The sequence below is a fragment of the Nothobranchius furzeri genome, chromosome 13, assembly GCF_043380555.1.
Source record: "Nothobranchius furzeri strain GRZ-AD chromosome 13, NfurGRZ-RIMD1, whole genome shotgun sequence".
NCBI lineage: Eukaryota > Metazoa > Chordata > Actinopteri > Cyprinodontiformes > Nothobranchiidae > Nothobranchius > Nothobranchius furzeri.
In genome coordinates this window covers 17,357,009-17,384,028 of record NC_091753.1, presented here as the reverse complement: position 1 = coordinate 17,384,028, position 27,020 = coordinate 17,357,009, and the positions used below count along the sequence as shown (strand labels likewise).

Genomic DNA, 27,020 nt, shown 5'->3' with positions numbered 1-27,020 from the left:
ACCGAGGCTGTACTGAGGCCTTTCCACGGAGCTAGCTCTGTGGTCACGTGGGTCTGAGGCGGCGGTCACGTGTGTCGGATGCTCATTAATAATACAGAATTTTAGGCTTTCAATACACTTAAACAGAAGAGTTAGAAAAAAATTCACCCCCCTCAGAGTTGTCATGAGTATAAACTAGATAATTTAGACAAAAAACATGTTTTGGTACCAGGCTGTAAACATGTTTATTTCTGCTGTGAAATCGGCATTTTTAACATGGGAGTCAATGAGGATTTGCTCGCTTCTGGCACCAGCCCCCAGCGGATGAGGGTGGAACTGCAATTTTTCTTACTTCCGGGATGGGACCATTTTCTGAGCGGCATTGTGGGGGCTTGAATTAAACAGACAGGACTCCAGGTTTAAATATGAATGTATGGATTTCTTTTTCTTGCATACACTTTATGGCCATCCCCGGTGGGATTATAAAACACCGACACCACCAACAAATAATCAGTTGCCGGACAATAGGCACAACATACATATGCTTATTTAAGTTAGCAGGTGAGTAATGTATGTGCAAGTGTTTATTTTAAATGCAATAAAATAAAATATCAGAAAAAATAATTAGTGGTAATCATTTTAATTAACCCCTTAAGCCCACTAGCCCCCATTTTTGGGAGCACCCCTCCTACAGCAACATTTAACTTTCAACCATTTGTTATTACAGGCACTAACAGTGGGTCTAAGTTCATACGACTGAGTAGTTAATATTTATGTTACTATTTATGATTTTTTTATTGCTTCTTTACAGTGAAAAGCTGCTGATGTGTAATTTTAGGCATATTTTCATGTGTATATGTGCATTTCATATATTCTGTTAATAGGAATAATTGTTGGCCCTTTGACACAAAATGTATTGATTTAGAAATTACTAAAATATTTTGAATTAAGTATACTGTACAATTCACAAGACTAGTAAACTGATATTGACCATACACTAATCTTTAAAAAATATGCTGCAAACACAAAAGCAGAAAAGTTTTGCTTTAGAAAAAAGTTCAGACAAATGAAACAACCAGCAACAACTTTTATTGGCCTTACAAATACCTTCCAAAAAAATAAAATAAAAAATGTCAACATAACACAACAGCCTCTTCAAAAATTCAGATGAGTCCAGAGCTTTTCTGAATTTCTCCGTGCATATGAGCAGTTTCTGTTTAGCCTCCTTGCTCATGTTTTTTTCCATGGCATAGGACATCAGCTGCCTCTCACTAATGAGACAAAGATAAATAGCAATTAGTAAAAATGACATTCACACCTAGAGGCTGTCATAAACAATGTGACAACAATACATATAGACATTAGCACTGTTCTTGTGTTTGTAGGATGCCTCCAGTCATACTGCTGTACATTTCTGTGGCTTTGTCCGGTCAACATTCATGGACAGCTGAAAGTGCATGGATGGTTGCCTGAGTAATGAGGTGAACAAAAGGACATCTCTCATGTAGACGTTAGTCTGTCATGTTGCAGGTAACAAGATATTAACCATGAGTTATAGACTGACAACAGTAATGCTACAAAATATTTTCAAGTGATACATACAAATTTTCAGAATGTACCTCTGGCAGAAGCACATCCATCATGAATGCCACTTGATTGTGACATCTGGTTGTCTGTGCTTCAACCAGGCTAGTCAAGAAGCCCATCACTCTGTCCAGCTGCTCATCCTCCTCAAAGAAAATGTCCACCCTGCCCTTTGATGAAGCCCAGGTGGATGACACTTTTCCTGCGATGATTGCCTGTAAATAGAGATATTTTTGGAGGATGCTCAAAGTAAATGTCCAAACACTAGGTTAGCAGAAAATGTTTCACTTGAATAATTCATGAGTCATGTTTTGACTGAAATTAGTTACAGTGTGCAAATTTAATTATAAATTTAAAACTCACTTCCAGATGTAGCAGTAGGCCTTTATCCTGAGTGATAAATGATATAAGAAGATCACTGCTGACTCTTCTTTGGTCTTCAGCTTGCTGAGCCCTTTCCTAAAATTAGATCAAAAACCATTTAGATGCTGAACAGAATTATTCTGGTTAAGCAGATAAAATAAGTTGTTTCTTGGTCCTTTGCATGTCCTTACCACAAGCCTGTCAAAAGACACGTCTTTACTCAGGATCCCAACATCTCTGGTTGTGGTGACCACGTTGTGTTGGTCCATGCTGTCATTGTCCTTAATCAAGACACACAAAAACATGACTTCATGCACAGCAGTTAAAATTAATGGGGGCTGTCACTGGTACTGCTGGAAACATCTTTTTTGTCACTGCTGTTGTCAGTGATGGACGTGCCGACTCCGTCGGTGGAGGACCCGCCGGCACTGCCGATGCCGTCGGCACTAGTGGTGGAGCTGCAGTCATTGCTCCAGTCGTACCTCCCGTTAGGCAAGACTTGAAGTGATTCAAGAACAGCTCCTTTCTAACAATAATTTTTTGACAGAAGCTGCAATGATAATGGCTAATTGGGACACAATGCAGGTGGCATTTGTATATGTTATATTCTGAAAGAATGACAGAAAGAAAATATGGAAGATAATGAATGTGTAATTCAAGAAAATATTTTGTACACAACAGCTAAAAATCTTTTCAATAATATTTATAGAAAAGTAGCTCTAAGAACTTAAAGGGGCATTATGGAAGTTTGACAGCCAAAACATGTATAGAAATAATAAATGTCTTCTTCATACATTCTCCTGCAATGCCCTGGTCCTGTAGAATGAGCCCTGGCATTTTTACTGTGATTACCTGTTTTTCTGTAAAATCACAGAAAAGGAGAGATGCTCGGGTCGAGCAGGCTGCTTCATGCGCGTTCACGCTCAGGCATAGCCCGTAGCATTTGCCAGCAGAGAGTGAGGTAGTGCCAACTCAGCGACTTTGTCGCTGTTCCTAACGCCTAGTGATGAACCTAGCTACATTTCTGAGGGCCCTTAGCCACTTTCTTCTAGATATTTCCTGCAAATTAGCAACAAAATAGCCATTTTTGCTCCGAACCGTTCTTTGAACGTTGTTTCAGCTGTCATCAAGCTACAGATACAAAAGACGTTACTGGCATCTAGAAAGACGACGGACTCCTGTACGGAAGATCCAGGTTCGAATCTAGATGTGAACAAAATTTATTTAGAGTATATTTTTTACATTATTGGTATATTGTTTTGCAGTATGATGCCCAAATTTTTATTTGAGACTCGCCGAACGGCATTGAATTCACAGATAAAAAAGATGTGGGTTCAACTTTCATTTTGGAACAATTTTTCAAGCAAGGAAAGGGAATGATCTGATCATGCAGGATGACTGACCCATCATAAACCTTTGTCGGCTGTGCTGAAGAGAAAGGTACAGAACCAAATTATTTAATTAATTAGCTGCGCGTTGTCCTGTCCTCTGTCCTTCGGGCCGCACACACACACACACACACGCACACACACACACACACACACACACACACACACACACACACACACACACACACACGGAGCTGACTGACTCAGCTGTTATTTTCATTAAGGAGTGTGCACGTACAGCATGCGCGCCTTGTGCACAAGCCTACTATTGAAGCTGCCGTTTCGCTTTTTGCCTGAGGGGGCAATCGCGAGCATAAAAATTCAAAACTCCGTAAAGTCCCTTTAAAGCTGTTTTCTTTTCAGTGTTGATCATTTATCTTGCTAGACAGTCTAAAGTTCTGCCTCTTTGGTTCATCGGATGCCTTGGCAGTGAGTAGTGTAACTGATGAGCTTGGTGACATATTCCAGTTAAAATTATTATCATGCTTCATGATAATCTCTAATTATGATGCAGCATTACAATTAGGGATGGGAAACTGAGAACAATTTCCAGTTGAAAAAACAACAAATATCAAAGGCAGACCTCTAGTGCGGAGCAGTGCAGCCTTCAAACTGTACATAGGATGCCTAAAGATTAACAGTGACAACAAAAGGACAGTTAAGTTTCCCCGCACAGAACACCGACCATATATTTATAATGCAATTGACAAATAATCAGATCAATAAGGGGAACTGATAATGGCAATGGTATTAACAAAACCTTATCAATACCCGTGGGTAGACTTGCCTCCATATTTAACTACAGATTTCTGGTGTCCTTGTAAATGGGGTATTAGGGCATGGTATGGCTCCACCTTGTGGCACAGTGGGCACTGATAGGTGTCCGCAGATTGTTCTATTAATTTGGGCCATGTGCCCTCTTTAAATGTTGTGGTGCTGGTCTATAAGAGAACAAAACACTATTAAAACTCATACTTTTAAAAAGAAATACAAGATTAGAGCCAAAATTATATTCCTAACCTATTTATTCACTTCAAATCTGAATGCATATGTGTCTACCAAATCATGGTCAATTTAAGCTTTTGCATTCTTCCCTATTTTCTAATGTTTTTGTGTCTAAATGACAAAACAGGAAAAACATTATGAATGGGTCTACTAGGAAGAGGCAGCTGCAATTAGAAACAATCTTACTGTCCTAGCAAACATTCGAATGTTTAATGACAGATGAAACAACGTCAAACCGACACGTTCCGTCATGGTTGAAAAATAGTTCCAATATGAAAGTTGAACCGACGTCTTTTCTGGCCGTGACATCGTCTTTCACTTGGACGTTTTATAATAAAAATTTAGGCTTCTTATTACTGCATTAATGTAAAAAATATATATCATTATTGTAAAAAAATATCGATAGTAAAAAAATAACAAATCACAAGCGGAGACAGAATATCGAATGTTCCTAACTGGTTCCGAACTCGGATCCTCGGCGTTTCAGGTAGACATATTCCATGATGAGTCATAAATGGTCAATTGTTACGAGTTCTCTTGTCTTCGATGCTTCGAACACACAGGCGTCTTTTGTAGGGGCGTGTTTTGTAGGGGGCGTGGTTTGTAGTAGCTGGGGCTGCAGCTAGACCTTACTCCAAAAACGTGATATTGGAGCCTATGGAAAGGAGATGTCCAGTATATTTATGTCGATGGCTGCACCCTAACCCGAACCCACTGACCCCTCACCCTCCCTCCACAAGACTAGTGAGAACAATTGGGGCAACTTTAATTAAAAAAAAAACATTTTTAAGAAGCTCAAAGAATAAAACCTGAGAGAACATTTGATTAACCTTAAAACAGCTTTTATTTTTATTAAACGTTTTTGCTTATAGCACAAGCTCAGAGTGCTCCGCATTCAAAAACAGTGTGTAAGTACATGGAAAACATTAACAAAGAACTTGTTAGAGACAAAAAACCTGCTCATGTGATTTAAACAAAAACATGACAAACTTTTATGGAGCTAGTCGGAGCAATCATGTTTTACGTGCCAGTTCTGTGTCTGGCAGTCACCTACTGGTTTTTTGTGTTTGGGTCATAGGATGTGTGTTTCTGAGAGAGTAAGAAATTAAGGGTCAAACACACACACACACACACACACACACACACACACAAATCAGATAAGAATAGAATACCTGCTCACCAGTGTCCTCAATCTCCGTACATCATATTCAGTGTACCCACAAGGATATATTGGAGGTTTTAAACACACACACACACACACATACACCATCAAAGGTAGATTGACTGACAAACTTGTTTTTGCATAGAAAGAAATCTAAATCATTTTTGCTCACCAGGGGTTTCATTTATAAAACATTGTTCTGTGTGCGCACAAAGCGGTAGAAGTGGTAACGCTGCTGGAATTCATAATTGTATCCTTGCTTACGCAGTTTTCCAATCCCGTTTTGTGCGTAAGCAAACTTTATGAATGAGACCCCAGCTCTTTAAACACATTTAACTCAGTATTTAGAATAAAGTTACAAACAAACATGTCCCCCAACTTCTCTATTGTGTTCTGATCAGTTCTTGGTGGTAAACACACTGAAATGTTCTCTAGAAGATTTATTGCTCTGGACTAAAAATCAGTCAAGGCCTTGAAGATGCATCTGTAGGTTTAACTAGTCAGACTCAGACCTGAGACTCTGATAAAGAGGGTTTCTGTTTGATGGTGTCATTTGTTGAATCCTTTGGAGGGAGGTAGAACATTTTTCTCCAGCATCTGTAAGGTGTGTTGGACTTGTTTCTGGACTCTACGGAAGTGAAGCCTCTTCCAGAAGCTCGGTTGTTGTTGACGTCCCCACTCAAGATCTTTCAGGAAAATCTACACAGAAAAACGATGACCTCGCTGAGAGCCAGTTGGCAATGAGACGTGTCACTGACATAATTACCTAGTTAAAGTTTACTAGTATAAAGATGAAATACAATTTCACCAGAATATGACTCGTTTTAGACATTGAATTAACAATACACCTGAAGAAGTTTCTTCTGTAAAAGATCAACAGCAACAAATAAGGTGACCTGGCGATCCAAACCAAAGCAACTGCCACTCGATCGAGTCGAGTGGCAGTTGCTTTGGTTTGGATCACCAGGTCACCTTATTTGTTGAACTTTGCATCACAATTCTGCAGTTGAATTTTTACGAATGAACATTTTGTTGGTGTGTTTTAAAAGGAACCCAGGTTACAAAACTTTGTGGTTCTTAAAGGATAAATGTTAGTAACATTTATATTAAAATGGTGTAAAAAACCTTCTTAATGTCTTCATTTTTATAACATTTGTAAAATAGTTTAACTCGTAGGTCACCATTGTTGTTAGTGTCACACTGCATTCTGGGTAGTGACGTCATATGGTTGTACCTCGGTTGCACCGGCCGGCTTTGGGACCCTGTAGTGACTGTTCAGCAACATCAACATGTCATCTGTTCAGCCTTTTCAGTTTGAACCAGAGTGAAACATTAATGATGACATCACCGATGATGTTTCACAAAACGAGCGTCAACATGAAGAGCAAGAAGGGCGGGATGGAGCAAGAGCAGGACAAAACCGGTGGTGCGTGTGCGGCAAATGCATCTCCGTGGAAACCAAGAGGGAGAGTGTTTGTTGTCAAGAGCTCACATTTTTGTCAGCAGAAGTTAATGGTAAACTATCGTGTGATCAAACTTATTCAATTATAATCCAAGAGCAACCAATATACGTCATTGCCCCCAGAGTGCAATGAGTGTGGAAAACATGGCGTCCTACGTATGTCCAAAAATGTACTAAATATTACAGATTTATAAATAAATGGCTATATTTTGTGTGTTTCTAACAACATGTTTTGGTACAACAGAAAATGTGTGGCTTATTAGGGCACACACGTCCTCATAGCTGGAGTTCCTTTTAACCCTCCCACTGTCCTAATGGGTGTGACCCCACGAGGAAAGTTGACCATTGAGCAGGGTTGATGGTTCATCCCTTGGGTCCATGTGGCAGGGGTGAGGAGTGAGCACCACCTCACCCCTGCCACGTGGACATCAAGGGATAAACCATCAACCCTGCTCAATGGTCAACTTTCCTCGCGGGGTCACCCATAAAGACAGTGGGAGGGTTAAGTAAATAAATACTCAAATACTTAAATTCACAAAATAAAAATTGAATTAAATAAATTGAATGTCTAACAGAAGTCACATTCTGGTGGACTGTATTTCTTCCACAGCAAACCAAAACGATCTGCAGTTAAAGCTGCGGATTACTCTTTCGCTGGCTTGCGTACCTCGAGCTGCTGCATGACACGTTTGCGTTCCCAGGTTGAGGCATTCTCTCGGATCACGCTGAGAATAGGGTGCCAGTCTTCTGAGATGTCTGAACCTTCAGTGACAGACGCCAGAACCCTGACCCTCCGGTTGCTGCTGGCCTTTGATACGCCTCGGACAGACAGCGATTGCTTCCCCAGATTGCTGATAGGGTTCAGATACAAACTACACACAGAAACACAGACACCAGATGTTCTGCTCATAGAACAACCTGTCAGATAGACACTTATACAAATAGTTTTGGTGGCCTTGATCTGATATTTGTAAAACAAATCCAATGAGTGTGGTGCACTAAGTGAATTACACATGCTGATAAAACCACTCTGTGCAACTAACTGACCCAATACAGCAGTTTACAAAAAGCTTCAGAATACACCCATAGAGGGATGAAGATGGCCTGGTGTCAGGGCAGCAAAGAAGCATGCGAGACAGGCTGATACAACTGAGAACTGGAGGAAAGGAATTTTCTATGGTGAACCTTTCTGATTGTCTGGAGAAGAAAAGGTTGAGCAGCCCTGTGTCCTCCAACGATAAAGCATCCTGCATTTGTGTGTGTGTGTGTGTGTGTGGGTGCTTCTCTTCCAAGGGACTGGACTGGACTCACAGTTTAACAGCTATGACTAAAGAATGGTACCTAAACATCCTCCCAGATGAACTCCTCCAGCCATCCAACAACAATTTGGTGATTATAAATGTCTTCTTCAGCATGATGGAGCACCAGGCCAGAAGGATAAAGTCAGAACTAAACGAGGTCAATCCTCAAGAGGCCGGAGGACCAACAAAAACAGACTCATTTTGAAATTTTCCGAGCATGGAGGAAGAATGAGCTCCATCAGTCAGAATCTGGGCCAGTCAGCAGGTCAGGAAGAACTACTGAGGTCTTGGAAGAGAAGGACCAACATGGAAATATTGACCCTCTGTGTAAAATTCATGTAATTTTGATTTTGTGTCATTTATGAAATTCCCATAATTCTATTTCAGTGATCAAGGACACCTCTGAGAAACGCTTGAGTCATCCTGTAAACGTTGGACCCAGCTGGACTCATAAGCACTACAAACAAACTCAACTCAAGCAAATACAGTTAAAAGATATGAATGATATCATGCTGTCGATGCAGAGAAAAGCTGCTCACTGCAAAGTGTGAATGCTGGGATGCTCCCTGCAGGCATCAACCAGAATCATAGCTGCGCTGTCTCCAATGTTGTTGTAGGCCACGTTGAGCTCCTGGAGCGTGGTGTGTTGATGGAGCCTCTCGGCCAACTCCAGAGCCCCACTGTCCCCCAGCCCAGTGTGCAACAGGGACAGGTGCATCAGCGACTGGTTGTGTGGAAGAGCCTCTAGCAGGGTGCTGCAGCCAGAGTCCAGCAGTGGGTTGTCACACAGCCTATAGAGAGGACACAGTTATCTCCATGAACTTCCTCTGTAGGGACTGGCTCTAGCTCTACAGATGAATCCTAACCAACCTTCTAGCTGCTACAGGATTAGTTGGGAAAGATTCACTCATCTGGTGCTATAAACTCAACCTCATGCATTCATTGTTATAATACCCGTGACATCATTAACAATTAATCCAATTTCCTGGTCAAACTGAAAACATCTCCAAGAACAGACGAAGTTCGACCTTCTTCCAGTTGGAACAGAGTTTTCCTCTCCACCTTCACCCATCCGGGTGGAGGATTGTGCCAAAGAAAAGATTTGATGTAATTTGATGGTTTCTCTAAATAACACAGCTGTGCATATCTTATCGATTACTTGTACTATGGATAATTACACTCAGTGTCACAATCGTATAATTATGTGTTTCAACATTTCTGCTGGCTAGAACATCTTTAAAATCACTTTTAATCATTCTAATATTGTAATAAATAATTAAATAAAGGTGTAGTCCTACTGTAGAGAGCTAATGGAACTCTTGGGGTCCAGAAGCAGGTCTCTCAGTGTGACGCAGGACTCAGGACCCAGGCTGTTAAACTGCAGACTAAAACAACAAACAGCAGACACATGGATGCAACACACACAGGTTTAGTCTTTACAAACATAACTGGCTAAGTTTAGGCTCCCACAGAAAGGTTTGTCACAAACTACCACAAACGCTACGCTGAGCACCTAAAACAGCAGAAGGATTACTGGGAAAGTAACAGAAACTCCATCCAGGTTACAATGTGGTAGCACCATGAAAACCACCAAACCATTCCCCACCGGCGGGTCTCACTTGAGGCTGTGCGTGTGTCTGAAGGCAGGCCACAACATCTGGAGCATGTCATGATTCAGGAGACAGGAGGACAGGTCCAGCTCTTTAAGGCGATAGCTACAGAGAAAATTCAACCATGAGAAAGGCGGTTTGAGAGGGACGTGAAACAGAAAAACCAAAGTTAAGAAACGGCTAAAGAACTTCCCAGGCTGGGATTATTAAATGACTCATGGGAAGGTATGGTAGCTCGCACTAATAAACCTGTCGCTTCAGTTTGACAGCTTGGCTCTCTCGTTTTCACTGAGCTCCTTGGATAAGTGAAGTATCCTAAAAAAATAAAGATGTTCAATTGTTTTTAACCTGTTTTAAGGAATAACCTATCTACAGCAAACCAACGGGCTGTCAGTGATGGAGTTGGCACTTCCTTTACCCTGTGTTGTTTGTTCCGCTGCAGCTAGAACATTCTGTTTATTGACCCAACACTCTCAAACTATGACGGTTTCAGATACAGCTTACCTTGCAGGGGTGCATGAAAGCACTGAGCTGAGTATGAAGCATTTGAGTGAAGTCATACGAATGTTAGTGAGACAGATTCTTCTGATCGAAAACAGAACCTCTTCGGTCAGTCTGGGATTCTGAAACTCATACAGAAGGACTAGCAGATCCATCAGCTCTTCTGGAGGCAGAGGTTTGCTGATCTCTGGCATAAAAGAAGAGAAACATCGATGAGACTCCGCCCCTACCAACAATGGTTGCAATCAAAATGTACAAGGGTTGTTTGGTACGCTCTTTACTTTCCTATTTATAATTAGTGGAGTTTTGCACTTTATTTCAACAGTGGCAGAGGAGTTAAGCGCTCACTCCATAACCAGAGGGTTGCAGGTTGGAACCTTGTCTGTCACAGTCGTTGTGTCCTTGAGCAAGACACTTAACCCTCGTTTCCTGCTGGTGGTGGTCGGGGTTTGTGGAACCTTAAAAGGCACTACATCAAATACAAGCCATTTACAATTTTCTATTCTAACAGAAAGGTGCAGAGTAGCTAGCTTATAAACTGTAGGGAGAACTTTGTTAATGGGAGCTAGATCAGCAGTCACTCTGGAGAGCATGGATACAAGATGTGTGACCACATTCCTGGTGGTGTGCATTCTTACATCAGTGCAAAAGAAAATAGTCCATATTTGACAAAAGAGAAAACACATATTAAAACATAAGAGGATGTCTTAAGTTTCTACCCCAAAATCTGATGCCCTGACCAGCTTACAGCAAGCAACATCTTCAGGAATATAACCAGAACATCTTGCCAGTAGACCAGGATAACAAGGGCCCTACATCCTGCAGGAATGAGGGCCAGGGCAATGGAAAGGGTAAACTTTAATGAAGCTCTTTCTAAACTGGGTACTTGGTGTCTTTCTTCTGCCCTTCGATAATAGGTTAAAGAGCAAGCCTTCCTCCACTCCCACTTCCTGTTTGAAAAAGGCAACAAATGCCTGGAAGACTGAGAGGGTGGAGTCGATAAAAACTCACACAGGCTCACGACATTGTGACATCATAATGTACCAGCTAACGTCATTGTGTACCTCTTAGTCAATAGTGATGGCAGATTTTAATTCAAATGCAGTGCAGGTGTAACCCTGGTTAACATAGATTTCAATAAATAAATAAAAAGCTAAAACAACAGTCATAAAAATTACATTAAAAGTGATAAATAATCAATAAATAGACTAAAAGTGTTTAAAATTTATTAAAAACACCAGGTATGTTATAATTCAGGATATAATATCTATTTGTGATTAGAATATATTGGAAAGAACAAAAACTTTATAAACTCATGTTGTTTACAGGTAAATAGATGTAAAATAGCTGAAATCCTGGTTCAGACTCTTATTTTGAAAAGAACAAGTAGCAGCGTAACCCATTTGACCAGCCACAGCCAACTGGGTTGTTTCTAAATTTTCCCTCCATTCTCAGTGAAACCGAGAGAGAGATTCATTCGGGTTTTGCAGAGCTGCTGCCATGAAGGAATAAAACAACTGTGGAGGATTCTACTTTAAGTTATTTTTTTGTACTTTGAGGTATTTTTGTTTTCTAACTTGTCCGTGATTTGGAAATGTCGTGTACATAACTGAACGGGACTTGGTGAGTCAGATATTGTAATTCTATTCAATTCAAGAAATGTTTTGATGTAATATACTGTTTGTTTTATGTAAGCAGAAAGATAAGGTAGCACATCTGTGTTATTTATGTTTAAATAATAGATATAAATGGTAAATTGGCATTGTGTTCTGCCGCCGTTTTGGCGTGACCTTGTGTCGCACCAATTGAGCTAAATGGGAACTCTTTTTTAGTGATGTTTAATGGCTACCTGTGTATTAGGGATGTCCCGATCCGATGACATGATCGGCCCCAATCTGTCATGACTCCCAATCTTTCAGCCTTCATGCTGCACACCTGGTCCCCTCATCAAGCTCCTGACAAGCACTGTTTCCCTGGCAACCACAATCAGCTTCATCCACTTCACCTGCTCCTGACTCCTCAGCTCATCACACACCTGCTTCCCCTGCTACATAAGAACCAGCCATCCAGCCATTCACTGCCAGATTATTGAATGCCCTTGCAAGTAAATCTTCCAGCCTTTTACCCTGCCTGATCTCAGCCTCTGGACCCATGGACGTAATTTTCACTTTAGAAGTGGGGGGGACATGGGGTGGGGGTGGGGGTATCTTTACAGTATGTTCTAATGGGAAACAGGCTTCAACACAAACGGTTGTTTTCCGCTTGGTCCTAGAGCTCAACCAGTGTCAATTTAATATAGCGCAATATTGTTTTTGGATGGTAAAAAATGCAGGGGTCAAAACTTGACTTTGGAAAAAGTGGAGGGGACATGCCCCCCCCCCCCCCCCCAAAAAAAAAGCAGCTCGTACCGGGTCCGTGCCGGGGGTGGGGGTGGCCGGTGAAAACTCTGCTGGTGATCAATTCAGCCCCGGGGGAGTAAACCGCGGGAATTGCAGCAGGAGGGGGAGGAACCGCAGGAAAAAAATCACTGCTAGCAGGGGGTGGCCCAACACAGCCTCAGTGACAATAATAATGATGATGATGGCTGGGTTAGTTTGGGAGAAAAACAGTATTCCAAGTGGATCAGGCATTTTGATGAGCTAGTTGGATACTGTGGAGACAGGGATCAGTCAGATTCAGAACACATTGATTTTCTGTCAGTTTTTTTGGATGAGGAATTCTGGACCCTCATCATAAATGAAACTAACCAATATGTTCACCAGTATTTAGAGAGGGAGGAACTGAAATCTAGCTCCAGATGCAATGACTGGTACAATGTAACTGTCCCAGAAATGAAAGCGTTCATTGCCATTCAGTTCTGCATGGGGCTTGTGGAAAAGCCTGAGATTGAGGATTTATATATATATATATATATATGTGTGTGTGTGTGTGTGTCATTTATCTGCTACCTCTGGGGTCAATCTTTCGTAAACATGACCTATCATTCCATCTCTATGCTGACGATTGCCAGATTTACTCTCCATTGTGTCAGGAGAAAGGTCACTCTATCCAGTCCTTTGTGTCCTGCGTTAACGAGGTGAAGTCTTGGCTAATGGCCAACGTTCTGCATCTGAATGAGGGAAAGACAGAGCTCATTGTTTTTCACCCCAACAGCAGGAATGTGAATCGTCATGTTGATCTTGGGCCTCTTTCTCCATACTCAAAACCAGTTGTGACCAGTTTGGGGGTGAAACTTGATGCTGGACTTAAATTTGATGCTCACATCAACTCTGTGATCCGGTCCAGTTTCTTTCACCTGAGACACCTTGCAAAAATCAAGCCCATGCTGTCAAGAGCCCACCTGGAGCGGGTACTCCATGCTTTGTAATTTCTAGGCTTGATTACTGCAGCTCTCTCTGTGCAGGGTTGTGTCATCACTGCGTCGCCTACAGGTTGTGCAGAACAGCGCAGCCAGGTTCCTGACTGGGACCAGGAAACGGGACCACATCAGTCCGGTTCTGACCTCCCTGCACTGGCTTCCGGTTTGCTATCGTTCACACTTCAGACTCCTCGTCTTTGTTTTTAATTTCTTCCAGGGTGTGGCTGCCCCCTATCTGGCCACGCTCCTGAACAGACATGTCATTTTCTTCCTTTGAACTGTGCTTATTTGAACTGTGCATCTCCCCCCGCCTGCTCGTTGTGCTGATTTATCGGCCTCCAAAGACTGACTCTAACTTCCTTAATGATTTCTGTGATCTTGTGGCAGACTGCATCCTAAAATATGATTATGTCCTATTTTTTGGTGATTTTAACATCCATATCTGCTGTCCTGATAATGTGCTTGCTAAAGGTTTTTTTAATTTGCTAGAGTCATTCAATCTAACTCAATGGGTATCATCCCCAACTCATGCCAGGGGTCACACCCTGGACCTGGTTATCTCTTATGGTCTACCCATCATGAACCTTGTGACTTTGCCTCCTGTGTTCTCTGACCACTCTCCAATACTCTGTGATGTTACGTTGCCATGTCCTGTCCCTGTGTGTGAAGCTCCAGCTACTAGTTTCAGAGCCCTGGATGCAGAAACTATTTCAAAGTTTGTGGACTGTATGTCTGTAAGGTTAGAGACCTTTAACCCAGATCCATCTAACGTTGATCACTATTCACAACACTTTGATGTACTTTGTAATCAGGTCCTGGACGTGGTTGCCCCTCTCAAGCTTTGCAAGTCTAGGCCTAGGAGGGAGCCTTGGCTCTCTGATGTCACACGGGCTTGCAGGCGGGCGTGTAGATCCTCTGAGAGAAAGTGGAAAAAGGATGGCCTACAGGTCTCACGTGAGTTGTTCAGAGCATCTCTGGTTGCTTATCAGGATGCAGTGAAGGCCGCCAGAATGGCCTATTTTGCAGACATCATTGAGACAAACTCCAATAATCCTAAGATTCTCTTCAAAACGCTAAACTCAGTTCTGGTGTATCAGGAGCCTAGCTCCATGTCTCCTACAGCTGCTGGAAACTCTGAAGCTTTTCACAAATTCTTTGTTGATAAGGTATCAGGCATTAGAGCAGTCATTTCTGGTAACTCTGTTGACCCTGTTCCAGTTCATCCATCACCACCCACCCTGAGCTCCCTCAATACAGTTTCATACTCTGAGCTGAGTAAGCTAGTTGCGAGGCAGAAGCCATCTGGCTCTCCACTTGATGTTCTACCGCCTCGTCTCTGGAAGGCTGCCTTTCCGTGCCTTGGCCCATCACTTGGTCAGATTATCAATGGGAGCCTCAGCACAGGTGTGGTCCCAGCTGCTTTGAAAGCAGCAGTTATTCGGCCGACCCTGAAGAAACCTGGTGCTGATGTCTCTGTGATCGAAAATTACAGGCCTATCTCTACCCTGCCCTTTACATCTAAACTGCTTGAGAAAGTCGTTTATCAGCAGCTGGTCTCACATTTAGCTGACTCTGATCTGTTTGAGGTTTTCCAATCAGGGTTCAGGTCTGGCCATAGCACAGAGTCTGCTCTACTGAGGGTCCTAAATGACATCTATCTATCACTAGATCACGGAACATCTGTGCTGCTTCTGTTATTAGACCTGACAGCAGCCTTCGACACAGTTGACCACGCGATTCTACTCGATCGCTTGGAACGATGGGTTGGGATCAAAGGGTCAGCTCTGGACTGGTTTAGATCGTATCTCCAAAACAGGACATTCTGTGTTAAACTGGGTGATGTTTTTTCTTCTTGGGAGAAGCTCCGGTGGGGGTCCCGCAGGGGTCGATCCTTGGTCCACTTTTGTTTGCCATTTATCTGCTACCTCTGGGGTCAATCTTTCGTAAACATGGCCTATCATTCCATCTGTATGCTGACGATTGCCAGATTTACTCTCCATTGTGTCAGGAGAAAGGTCACTCTATTCAGTCCTTTGTGTCCTGTGTTAATGAGGTGAAGTCTTGGCTAATGGCCAACTATCTACATCTGAATGAGGGAAAGACAGAGCTCATTGTGTTTCACCCCAACAGCAGGAATGTGGATCGTTATGCTGATCTTGGCCCTCTTTCTCCATACTAAAAACCAGTTGTTACCAGTTTGGGGGTGAAACTTGATGTAGGACTTAAATTTGATGCTCACATCAATTCTGTGATCCGGTCCAGTTTCTTTCACCTGAGACGCCTTGCTAAAATCAAGCATATGCTGTCGAGAGCCCACCTGGAGCGGGTACTGCATGCCTTTGTAATTTCTCGGCTTGACTACTGCAACTCTCTATATGCAGGGTTGTGTCAGTCAACACTGCGTCGCCTACAGGTTGTGCAGAACAGCGCTGCCAGGTTCCTGACTGGGACCAGGAAACGGGACCACATCAGTCCAGTTCTGGCCTCCCTGCACTGGCTTCCAATTTCCTATCGCTCACAATTCAAAATACTCGTCTTTGTTTATCATTTCTTCCAGGGTGGTGGTCCCCCCTATCTGGCCACACTCCTGAACAGACACTCCCCACCACGCGCTCTGCGCTCCTCTGACCAAGGCCTGCTCGCTGTCCCTCGGTCTAGGTGTCGTACCCGTGGGGACCGGGCTTTCTCAGTCCTAGCACCGTTACTCTGGAACCAGTTGCCACCCTCAGTTAGGCTGTCCCCTTCTCTGCCAGTCTTTAAGAATCACCTAAAAACACACCTCCTCCGCTTGGCGTTTCCAGAACATGTTTGATTATGGCCCTCTATTATGTTGAATCCATTCCAGTTTTCATTGGTACACTCAATCCATCCACTCAATCCTATTGTGTTTCACACATTTGTATTTTACCGGAATGTTTCATCTATCTTGTAATTTCCATTTTGTATTTTGTAATTTGTATTTTGTAATTTGAATTTCTTTTATTGTTGATTTATTCAGTATAATTACTTACAACTGTACCATGTTCAGCGCTTTGGGCTTCCTGACAGGGTTGCGGAAGGCGCTTTATAAATAAAGCTTTGATTGATTGATTGACATTCCCCATCACGCGCTCTGCGCTCCTCTGACCAAGGCCTGCTCGTTGTCCCTCATTCGAGGTGTCGTACTTGCGGGGACCAGGCTTTCTCAGTCCTAGCAACGTCACTATGGAACCAGTTGCCACCCTCAGTTAGGCTGTCCCCATCTCTGCCAGTCTTCAAGAGTCACCTAAAAATCCACCTCCTCCGCTTGGTGTTTCCTGAACATGTTTGAATTTGGCCCTCTTTTGTGTTGATTTTATCTCAAAGTTTTCATTGGTTCACTCTATCCCCTTTTTACACATTTGTCTTCTACTAGAATGTTTCACCTTTTTTGTAATTTGTATTTTGTAATTTGAATTGATTTTATTTTCTGATTTATTCACTATATTTAACTTTGTACTGTACCATGTTCAGCGCCTTGGGCTTCCTGACAGGGTTGCGGAAGGCGCTTTATAAATAAAGCTTTGATTGATTGATTGATTGATTGATATTTTAAAACAAAAAGGAAATTAAAGAGTCTCTATTTTTGGAAATTGCCTGTGTTCCTCCACTCATTTGGCTTGATCCCTCACATTTGGTGTCAGAAGTGGGATCTGGAGGACACAGCATAGTTTTTGCCATGCAGGCTGGAGTACGGATGAGGAAAGGCAACAAAGGGGAAATCAAGGAGACTGTGCAACAGTCTGATGTTGGGGAGATGGAGGATGGAGCTGCAGTCGACCTGGGGGACACCGAGGCTGTGGCTTTCTCATTGATTCAACTATTCTCAAGAGTTGGGTTTCCACAAGAAATTCTTACTGACCAAGGGACTAATTTTATGTCAACCTTGTTGCAGCAGGTTTATAGGTTGCTGGGCATCAGGAGCATGCGGACAACTCCATATCATCCACAGACGGATGGACTGACTGAGCGCTTCAACCACACTTTGAAACAGATGCTTTGTAAGTTTGTCAACAGTACGGGTCTGATTGGGACCAGTGGTTCCCGTATCTTCTCTTTGCCTACAGAGAGGTCCCTCAGGCTTTTACTGGTTTCTCCCCATTTGAGCTCCTCTATGGGCATGAGGTGAGGGGTCCTTTGACCCTGCTGAGAGAGACGTGGGAAGGAGACCAGGGTAAGGCAGAGCCAATTAACATAATTTCCTATGTGATCCAAATGAGGGATAAGTTGCAAGACATGAGTGAACTGGCTCAATCGCACATGGCATCTGCCCAACAGCACCAGAAATTGTGGTTTGATAAAGGAGCTCGACAACGTAGTTTTCTTCCAGGCCAAAAGATTCTGTTGATGTTACCAACTTGTGACAGCAAGCTGCTGGGAAAGTGGCAGGGACCATTTGAGGTTCAGAAACGATTGGGACCTACCACTTACATGATCTCTACTCTAGGTCTGCAGCGGGGAAGTAGAGTTCTTCACGTCAACTTGTTGAAGGAGTGGGTTCCACAGGCAGTTGGCAATATGGAAACGCTGCTGATCCGACATGTGGTGGAAGAGGAGGATGTGGCTGAATATCTGCCTTCAACTGCATCTTCAGCCCTGGACTTGGGTCACTTCACTAAAGAGTAGCAGTCCCAGGTAAAGCCTCTGCTTAACCCAGAAATATTCAATGAGTGCCCAGGTCGAACGGCGCTGGTTAAACACAACATTGTTTTAAGATCTGATGCACATGTGAGGCGCATGAGTTACAGAATACCAGAGCGCTACCTGATTGACCTGAAGAAGGAGGTGGACTCAATGCTGGCTCTTGGGATCATTCAACGTTCAACAAGTGAGTGGTGTAACCCTGTAGTCCTAGTTCCTAAAAAGGATGGAACGATTCGCTTCTGTATCGACTTCAGGTATCTCAATTCTGTTTCAAGATTTGATTCGTACCCAATGCCACGGATCGATGAGCTCACTGACAGTCTGGGGAAAGCCATATGGCTGACCACCATTGATCTCTCAAAGGGGTACTGGCAGGTTCCCCTCACCAGCCAGTCTCAGGAGCTAACAGCTTTCCCTTGGGGCTTGTTCGAGTTCACTGTTTTACCATTTGGCCTCCATGGGGCCCCGGCTACATTCCAGAGGCTAATGGACCAGGTTCTATGTGACCTGAGAGGGTTTGCATGTGCATATTTGGATGACATTGTCATTTTCAGTGACACATGGGAGGAGCATATGGCACATCTTGAGGAAGTTCTGAAGCGTTTACGGGCTGCTGGTCTGACAATCAACCCCGCAAAGTGTGCTGTGGCCAGGAGGGAGATTCGATACCTTGGGTTCACCATTGGAGGTGGGATTATTAAGCCCCAGGTTGATAAAGTTCATGCAATCGAAACATGTCCTGTTCCACAGACTAGGAAGCAGTTGCGGTCGTTTCTTGGGATGGCCTCATTTTACCACCGATTCGTCCCCAACTTTTCTGCAAGGGCAGCACCATTGACCGAGAGGACAGGCTCATGTAGCCCCAACAAAATCCGGTGGACTGCGGAGGCCCTGGCAGCTTTACAAGACATCAAGCATTCCTTGAGTGTGGAACCAGTCTTGTACTCTCCAGACTTTCAAAGAGACTTCATTCTGTGGACTGATGCTTCTGAGGGGTTTGGGGGCGGTCCTTCTACAAGGGACATCAGAGGAGCTGCATCCTGTGGCTTACATCAGTCGCAAGCTGTTGGCCCGAGAGAGATGCTATGCAACAGTGGAAAAAGAGGCCTTGGCCATAAAGTGGTTTCTGGATTCCTTTAAGTACTATCCGCTGGGAAGAGAATTCACTCTGCAAATGGATCATAAGGCTCTCGAATGGCTTAACAGTCTGAAGGATACTAATGGGCGCATAACCCGATGGTATCTTGCCATGCAACCATTCAGATTCAAGGTTCAACATATCCCTGGAAGGGACAATACCACAGCCGACTACCTCTCACGCTGTGAGGACAAAGGAGTGGGGGGGCATGTGATGGCCACATCCATGTCCACACAACGGTGAATGTTAGTACACTCTTGCACTTTTATGATTGCAGTTTGTATGTTTATATTTCTTGGGATTTATTGTTTAGATGGCTTAAATGCATTAGTTCTAATTGTAAGCGTGCACATTTAGTTAACTGCTGTATTTTATGCCTTTCATTTGTTTAATTTAAATTGATTTGTTTTCTCTTACCGGTGCTGAGAGGTTCTCCACTTCCTGCTTCCTGAGATGGGACAGGCAAACAGGGTTGAAGGGGTTCTATCAGCTAAATACAGGAGGAGTTGATGGGGCCAAACCAATAGCTTCATGAAGAGGGGACTGAAGGATTTCCTTTAGTTTATTATTTTGTCATTTGTTAATTAATTTAAGTTTGAAGTTAAATAGTTAGGTTTATGGGTTAGGATGTTTAGGTTTATTAACAATCTGACTGTACTGATTTGTGGTTTTAGTTTTAGTTAGTAAATGTTTGTCTAGTAATCCCTATTGTTCATATGGTCTGATCAGCCAGTGTGTATATATACCCTTGTGTGTCTCTGTTTGTTAGGTCGGTTATGGTTTCAGTCAGTCAGTATGTTAAGTTAGAAGTTTATTGAGTTTCAGTTTGTTTGTTTGACCTCTTTTGTGAGCTCGAGCTGTTTTTGTGAGGATATTTTAAAACAAAAAGGAAATTAAAGAGTCTCTATTTTTGGAAATTGCCTGTGTTCCTCCACTCATTTGGCTTGATCCCTCACAAGAGCCAAAGGTTAAAATCTGATGTTAGCCCAGATCTGGACAAGTGGGGGAGTAGAGGGAGGTGGAGTGTACAGTCGGTAAAGACGGCTCTCCCTTGCCCTGCCTCCAACATGCCTCCATCTAAAAGGCTAGGTTTTCCAGAGTTATCTCTGTAGTTATGCTGCTATAGGCAGGCCAGTATGGTTATCCCAGCAAAACAACTGCCTCTAGTGAACCTGTTGGTGGTCATAATCTTATGGCAACATGGTAAATATAGTATGCTGTCCTCTTATCCTCATCAATAGCCTTTAACATTTGCCAAACACCTTCATTCAAATCCAAGTAACCTTCACCTTCACTGTGGCTTACCTCTGACAAGGTACTTCCTAAGGGTACGGGTAATCTGAGCAACGGTCGCACTCTGAATGTTGCAATCTAGTTGCTGGAGAAGGACACGATTCCCGTAATGCAACAGTCCACCCATGAAGATGGGGTAAAGCTCAAAGGGCTGACTGTCATCATACTGCTTTGGCTTTGGGCCATGGACTCCCAAAAGGCTTTGCTCCACTTGATCCAAGACATCCTCATTATAGCTGTCCTCAGTGCGGAACATCTCCGCTGCCATGGTTCTGGCTATCTTCCCTTTGTTCTGACTGATTATTTTCTCAAACAGCTTTGGAAAAAGTTTCAGCAGGTTGAATATGGCGAAGATCCGGAGGGGAATGAACTTGGAAAAAATGTTGACAATGGCATTGACATCTTCACTCGCCTGACCAATGGCCACCGAGACCTCCTTGGTTAGCTTTTCCAAAGCAGATTTGTTTTCTCCTAAAACTACGTACAGAGCGGCTAAGTATTCCTGCATGGCTGGGACAGCAAACACATAGCGCCTTTCACCATTCTCACCGAGGTCTTTCGGAATATACTTTCGACTCTCGACACAAGGAGCCAAAAAGAAGTCTAGGACATCAGTCTGGAACATGGCCAGCAGATGGAGCTCCTCGTCAGTCTTGGTCTTCCCACCTATCCACTGTTCCAGTTCCTTCTCTGAGAACGATGTGCGTTTGTACATTACTCCATCATATGCAAGTTTACCAACTGTACGGACCACATACATCATCAGGGAGCCGTGTTGCTCCTGAATGGACTCATTTGTCGCTGTTCCCGTGCTCAGCACCTCACCACCAAAGTTAAGCCGGAGGAAACTAGTGTAGATCCCTGTCAGTGTGCGGATGGGTGCCTGGGTATTGGTGAAGTGAAGAAAGTGTAAGGTAGCACATGTGAGCCAGCAGTAGGAAGGGAGATAGCAAGCAGCAGCCAGCTGGCTTTCTCTCTGCAGGTTGAGGTAGAGCAGCTCTATGAGAGCTTGGGCTTCTTGGTTCTGAGCAGTTTCTCCCCTCTGCTGCAGCAGGCGGCTGGTGAAGTATGCACGCTGCCGGTCCGGGTCATTGAAACCACAGATCTGTACGTAATGATTCACATACTTCTGTGGGATACGATCCAGAGCCGACAACCTGGTGCTGACCAAGATACTGGCCTAGGAGACAGAGAAGAGAATTCAATAAACCTAGAAAATGCACCAGAATAATGTACGTTTGATTGCCAGAGAACATCCTTCACAATATTAGATGGAAAAAATTCTACGTAAAAATGTATTTTAGGAAAATACTGGCAGTAGGTATCTTTAGTCTCCTCATGATTTGATTATGATTCAGAGGGTTAAGATGTGATTATGAAACAATTACTGATGCATCTTTCTAGCTCGCTCTACTCCCTCTGCTTGACTACTTGGTGCTCCTAAAGCCCAGGCCACACTACGTTTTTCGGCTGTAGCAAAGGACCGCTTCATGTCACGCTGTGAGGACTCTAGAGAGGTGGCACACTGTACGGCCCGAGATTTCTATGAGCCAAACAGCACGTCTCGCTCTAACAGGACACGATGACATCATGAGCATATGTAACTAAATGCTGATAAGATACTCATGACGACAACACAAAGATAAAAAGGCGCCACCATTAAGCTGCACTCCAAAAAGGAGTGGTCCATGTTTTTGTTTCTGCGTATAGCCTTCACTGTTGCTAGTGCTACTCTAGCCTTGTACTTTTGTCACTATTTTTAGTGATTAACAAACTATCCTGCTTTAAGTTTCTGTTACCCACTGCTTTTTGTTCACACAATAAATACATAGCTCAGCGTTCTACAGAATACTACCATGTCTGACCTCAGGCAGTAAATATTTCCTGAGCAGGTTGACCACAACACCGCCTGGAGGAAGTGGCTCATTAGGGTCACTGCAAAGCTCAGAGGATCCGATCCGGAAATCCAACTGCATCTTCTCCATCCCTTTAAAGAGGAAAAGCACATCCTTGGCCTGTTCTCCCTCCCCATTAAGTAGAGGGTGTCTTCTCAAATGGAGGTACTTTCTGCCCACCAGATCCCTCAAAGACGCTGGCCTGTTAGGGGAAATATCAGTCACTTTATTATTTAAACAACGATAGGTATGTTTCCATTACCGGAACATCAGGGCACATTTACAGGAATCTCGCGACAAGCTCCACTTGACCAGGCTGGCAGAACGGCCATTTTCAGGAACCTTCCAAGTACCTGCTCAGGGGTAGGGACTCCGTACGGCCTGGTGGAGTAGCTGAGTGGAACCTCTGGTTAACTTACACTGATTGGTTGTAACTCAGTAGGAAATGACATCAGCAGACATTCAAAACAACCATTGTTAGTAAAATTAGAAGAGTTGCTGGTGAAACAGAATGAGAGCAAATGAAAATAAGCACCGATCGCACTTAAAATCTAACTCCTGACACCGGAAAACACGGGGAAATGCCCCCACAGACTTAATTACTGGGGCTTTGTTGTCTCACAAAGCGCTGTAAAAAAACCAGCACTTCTTCGGGTCATTGAACACCACATTTTACGTCACACAGATGCTCACGTCCTCTTAATGGAATAAATTATGATATACTTTGACAGAATAAATGTTTTTAATTTTATTAATGTTACTGTGGACCAGTGGTGGCTTGTCCATAGGGGGTGTTAGAGCGCAGCCACACCAGTCTCCAAATTCCTATCTCAAAAAATTAGCATATCATGAAAAGGTTCTCTATACGAGCTAGGGTTGTCACGGTAACCGGTATAGCGGTAAACCCCGGTAAAAAAGTTGACAATAAAAATAACCGTCCAGTTTTTAAAAAACGAAATTATCTCGGTGGGTTTACCGTGGCCGCGGTTTCGGCGCGATGACCCTTACCAGCCACCGTCGCTTCAGCTGAAGTTCCCGCGGCGCGCACACGCACTTTTTAATTTGCAACGGCACCAAAACTTTGAAGCTGAAATAATGGCTGAAGGAGGAGACGGCAGCGCCCAGGACATCCATCAGCCCTCAAAGAAGACTAAATCGGAAGTATGGGCATATTTTGGATTTCTGACAAATGCTGAGGGACAGTTAATAGAAGACTGCTATCCCGTTTGCAGAACGTGCAGGAAACAAGTGTCTGCAGAAGGCAGCAACACTTCGAATCTAATGGCACATCTGCGTGACCATCACCCACGTCTCTACAGCCAGTGCAAGGTAAGTTAACATTAGCATTTTAGCTTAAATGCATGACGTGAGGACTTTTGGTTGAGGGAGAATGCAACGAGTCACTATAAACTGCAGCCGCAGCGTCCTCTGCCAGCATTTACACCGTGTCACGGACACCCTGTTGCTGGATGAAGCATCTTATTTGTTGATGATGAAGAGAAATATACAATTAGTTCCTTGTCATTGATTTGTTTACTTATTCAATGTCATTTATACTTGAACATTTGGATTTGATTACATAGTGTAGTAGTTATTTTAGTAATTTGTTTAAAGTGGCTATTTGTTTTAAATACATATTTTTTTAAGGTTGACTTCAAGTCAAGTGTGGACTGGAGTTTTAGATTTTAATTTTGATAATGAAGAAAACAAGTATATGAGAAAACAAGTGGTGTTTCTTTGATTTGTTTACATATTGTTTATGTTTCGAATGTTTGGATTTGTATAATTTAAACCTGCACTGACTACTGTAACATGTTCCAGAAAAATAAGCTATTTGTTCCTTTACTTGTGAAAAGTTGCACTTTTGCTAAGGCTTTGTGTTATTTTAGGTTTAATAAACACTGTTAAACCTTTTCAAAACTATTTCAGTTTGTGTAGAACAGGACTATCAATGCTTTCTGAACATATGCAACACCGTTTAAAAAATACCGCGATAATACCGAAAACCGTGATAATTTTGGTCACAATAACCGTGAGGTTAAATTTTCATACCGTGACAACCCTAATACGAGCTATTAACCTAATCATCTGAATCAACTAATTAACACTAAACACCTGCAAAAGATTCCTGAGGCTTTTAAAAACTCCCAGCCTGGTTCATTAATCAAAACCGCAATCAAGGGTAAGACTGCCCCCCTGACTGCTGTCCAGAAGGCCATCATTGACACCCTCAAGCAAGAGGGTAAGACACAGAAAGACGTTTCTGAACGGGCAGGCTGTTCCCAGAGTGCTGTATCAAGGCACCTCAGTGGGAAGTATGTGGGAAGGAAAAATTGTGGCAGAAAACGCTGCACAATGAGAAGAGGTGACCGGACACAGAGGAAGATTGTGGAGAAAGACAGATTCCAGACCTTGGGGGACCTGCAGAAGCAGTGGACTGAGTCTGGAGTAGAAACATCCAAAGCCATCGTGTACAGGCATGTGCAGGAAATGGGCTACAGGTGCCACATTCCCCAGGTCAAGCCACTTTTGAACCAGCAACAGCAGCAGAAGCGCCTGACCTGGGCTACAGAGAAGCAACACTGGACTGTTGCTCAGTGGTCCAAAGTACTTTTTTTGGATGAAAGCAAATTTTGCATGTCATAAGGAAATCAAGGTGCCAGAGTCTGGAGGAAGACTGGGCAGAGGGAAATGCCTAAATGCCTGAAGTCCAGTGTCAAGTACCCACAGTCAGTGATGGTCTGGGGTGCCATGTCATCTGCTGGTGTTGGTCCACTGTGTTTTATCACGGGCAGGGTCAATGCAGCTAGCCATCAGGAGATTTTGGAGCGCTTCATGCTTCCATCTGCTGAAAAGCTTTATGGAGATGAAGATTTCATTTTTCAGCACGACCTGGCGCCTGCTCACAGTGCCAAAACCACTGGTCAATGGTTTACTGACCATGGTATTACTGTGCTCAATTGGCCTGCCAACTCTCCTGACCTAAACCCCATAGAGAATCTGTGGGATATTGTGAAGAGAAAGTTGAGAGATGCCAGACCCAACACTCTGGATGAGCTTAAGGCCGCTATCGAAGCATCCTGAGCCTCCATAACACCTCAGCAGTGCCACTGGCTGATTGCCTCCATGCCACGCCACACTGAAGCAGTCATTTCTGCAAAAAGATCCCCAACCAAGTATTGAGTGCATAATATATATATATATATATATATATATATATATATATATATATATATATAAACCATTAAAATTAAACTACATGATCTCTACATCATACAGACTATAAGTGCTGTATATAACCTGCATTTAAAGTCTCTATCCGAAGTATTTACAAGCACACCACACAAATAATTTCTCCTTTTGTTTTTTAAGATGGCGACTTCACGTTTCTAGTTTATTTATGTCCTTCTGTAAGCCGACAAACAGAGCTAAAACATGTTGTTTTACGAGTATGATTCTCATGTCATGTTGTGTTCTCATATATTTATATTTTAGAGACTTACTTGTCCGTGGAAAGTTCATCAACTCTGCATCAGCCAAGGTATTCCTTAAATTTGAAGCCTGTAAGTGGTAGTCTAACCCTATTGGTTAGTTCTGGTCGGATCTCAGTTTCCTACTGCACGGAGCTCCGCGGGGCAGGGGGCGTGCTTAGCAAAAAACAAAAAATAAAAGACGTATTGCTTACATTATATTGAAGTACCTGATGAGACAATCATTTTTTACAGATTTCTGAAACATGATACATCATTTCTGAAGGGAGAAAACTCCAGAAAGCTATTTTAAGTGTAGTTTAAAATGTTATTTACATTTTTAACACTACTGAATCGTCTTGTTACTTTTGGGTGCAGCAATAGACCTACGCTAACTGGCACATGCGTGCTGGAACCCCCTGTCAGGAATAAATAAAACACCCTAACCCTCACCAAAAAAATTCACCAGCCGCCACAGCTGTGGACACTTTTTGGCACTGATCAGTGACATCATTCATTGCCAAAGCAGTCGCGATATTCTAACATCTGTGCAAAGTTCTGAAAGGGCTGAATTTGAATAGAGAAAGCTGAGAGGACTGGGAAATCCTATCTCCTAGTCAATTTCTCCATCCCAAGAAATACCCTGGAGTTCCTGTAATGGACAATGTGTTTGCTGTTGTCGTTTTAGTTTTTTTTTTTTTTTTTTTTTTGCTATGTTTAGTCTGGCTTCAACTAGTTATCAGTAGGGTTAGGCTTTCTCTTTCAACTGCAGGTGGTTTTATTCTTCTTACCATTTAAAATGACTTGTAAGGTACATAATTCCTAAAACCAAACAACGACAGAAAACAG

General features: G+C 43.0%; 1 protein-coding gene across 4 annotated transcripts in view; it reads right to left on the bottom strand.

The window, feature by feature from the left end:
* Nucleotides 1–5,139: 5,139 nt before the first annotated feature.
* The window catches only part of nlrx1 (NLR family member X1), a 45,997-nt gene continuing 24,116 nt past the window's right edge, over nucleotides 5,140–27,020 (bottom strand). For 3 of the 4 annotated variants that reach the window (XM_054736890.2, XM_054736891.2, XM_070543334.1), the window contains 8 exons: nucleotides 22,672–22,903; nucleotides 20,819–21,986; nucleotides 10,359–10,542; nucleotides 9,864–9,959; nucleotides 9,543–9,629; nucleotides 8,784–9,035; nucleotides 7,611–7,815; nucleotides 5,140–6,180 (listed from right to left, as the gene is read on the bottom strand). In XM_054736890.2, the coding sequence (XP_054592865.2) occupies nucleotides 6,031–6,180; nucleotides 7,611–7,815; nucleotides 8,784–9,035; nucleotides 9,543–9,629; nucleotides 9,864–9,959; nucleotides 10,359–10,542; nucleotides 20,819–21,986; nucleotides 22,672–22,903 (2,374 nt within the window). In that variant the 3' untranslated portion in view covers nucleotides 5,140–6,030. The remainder of the gene's footprint in view (nucleotides 6,181–7,610; nucleotides 7,816–8,783; nucleotides 9,036–9,542; nucleotides 9,630–9,863; nucleotides 9,960–10,358; nucleotides 10,543–20,818; nucleotides 21,987–22,671; nucleotides 22,904–27,020) is intronic. The other variant, XM_054736892.2, reaches the window with a different exon arrangement.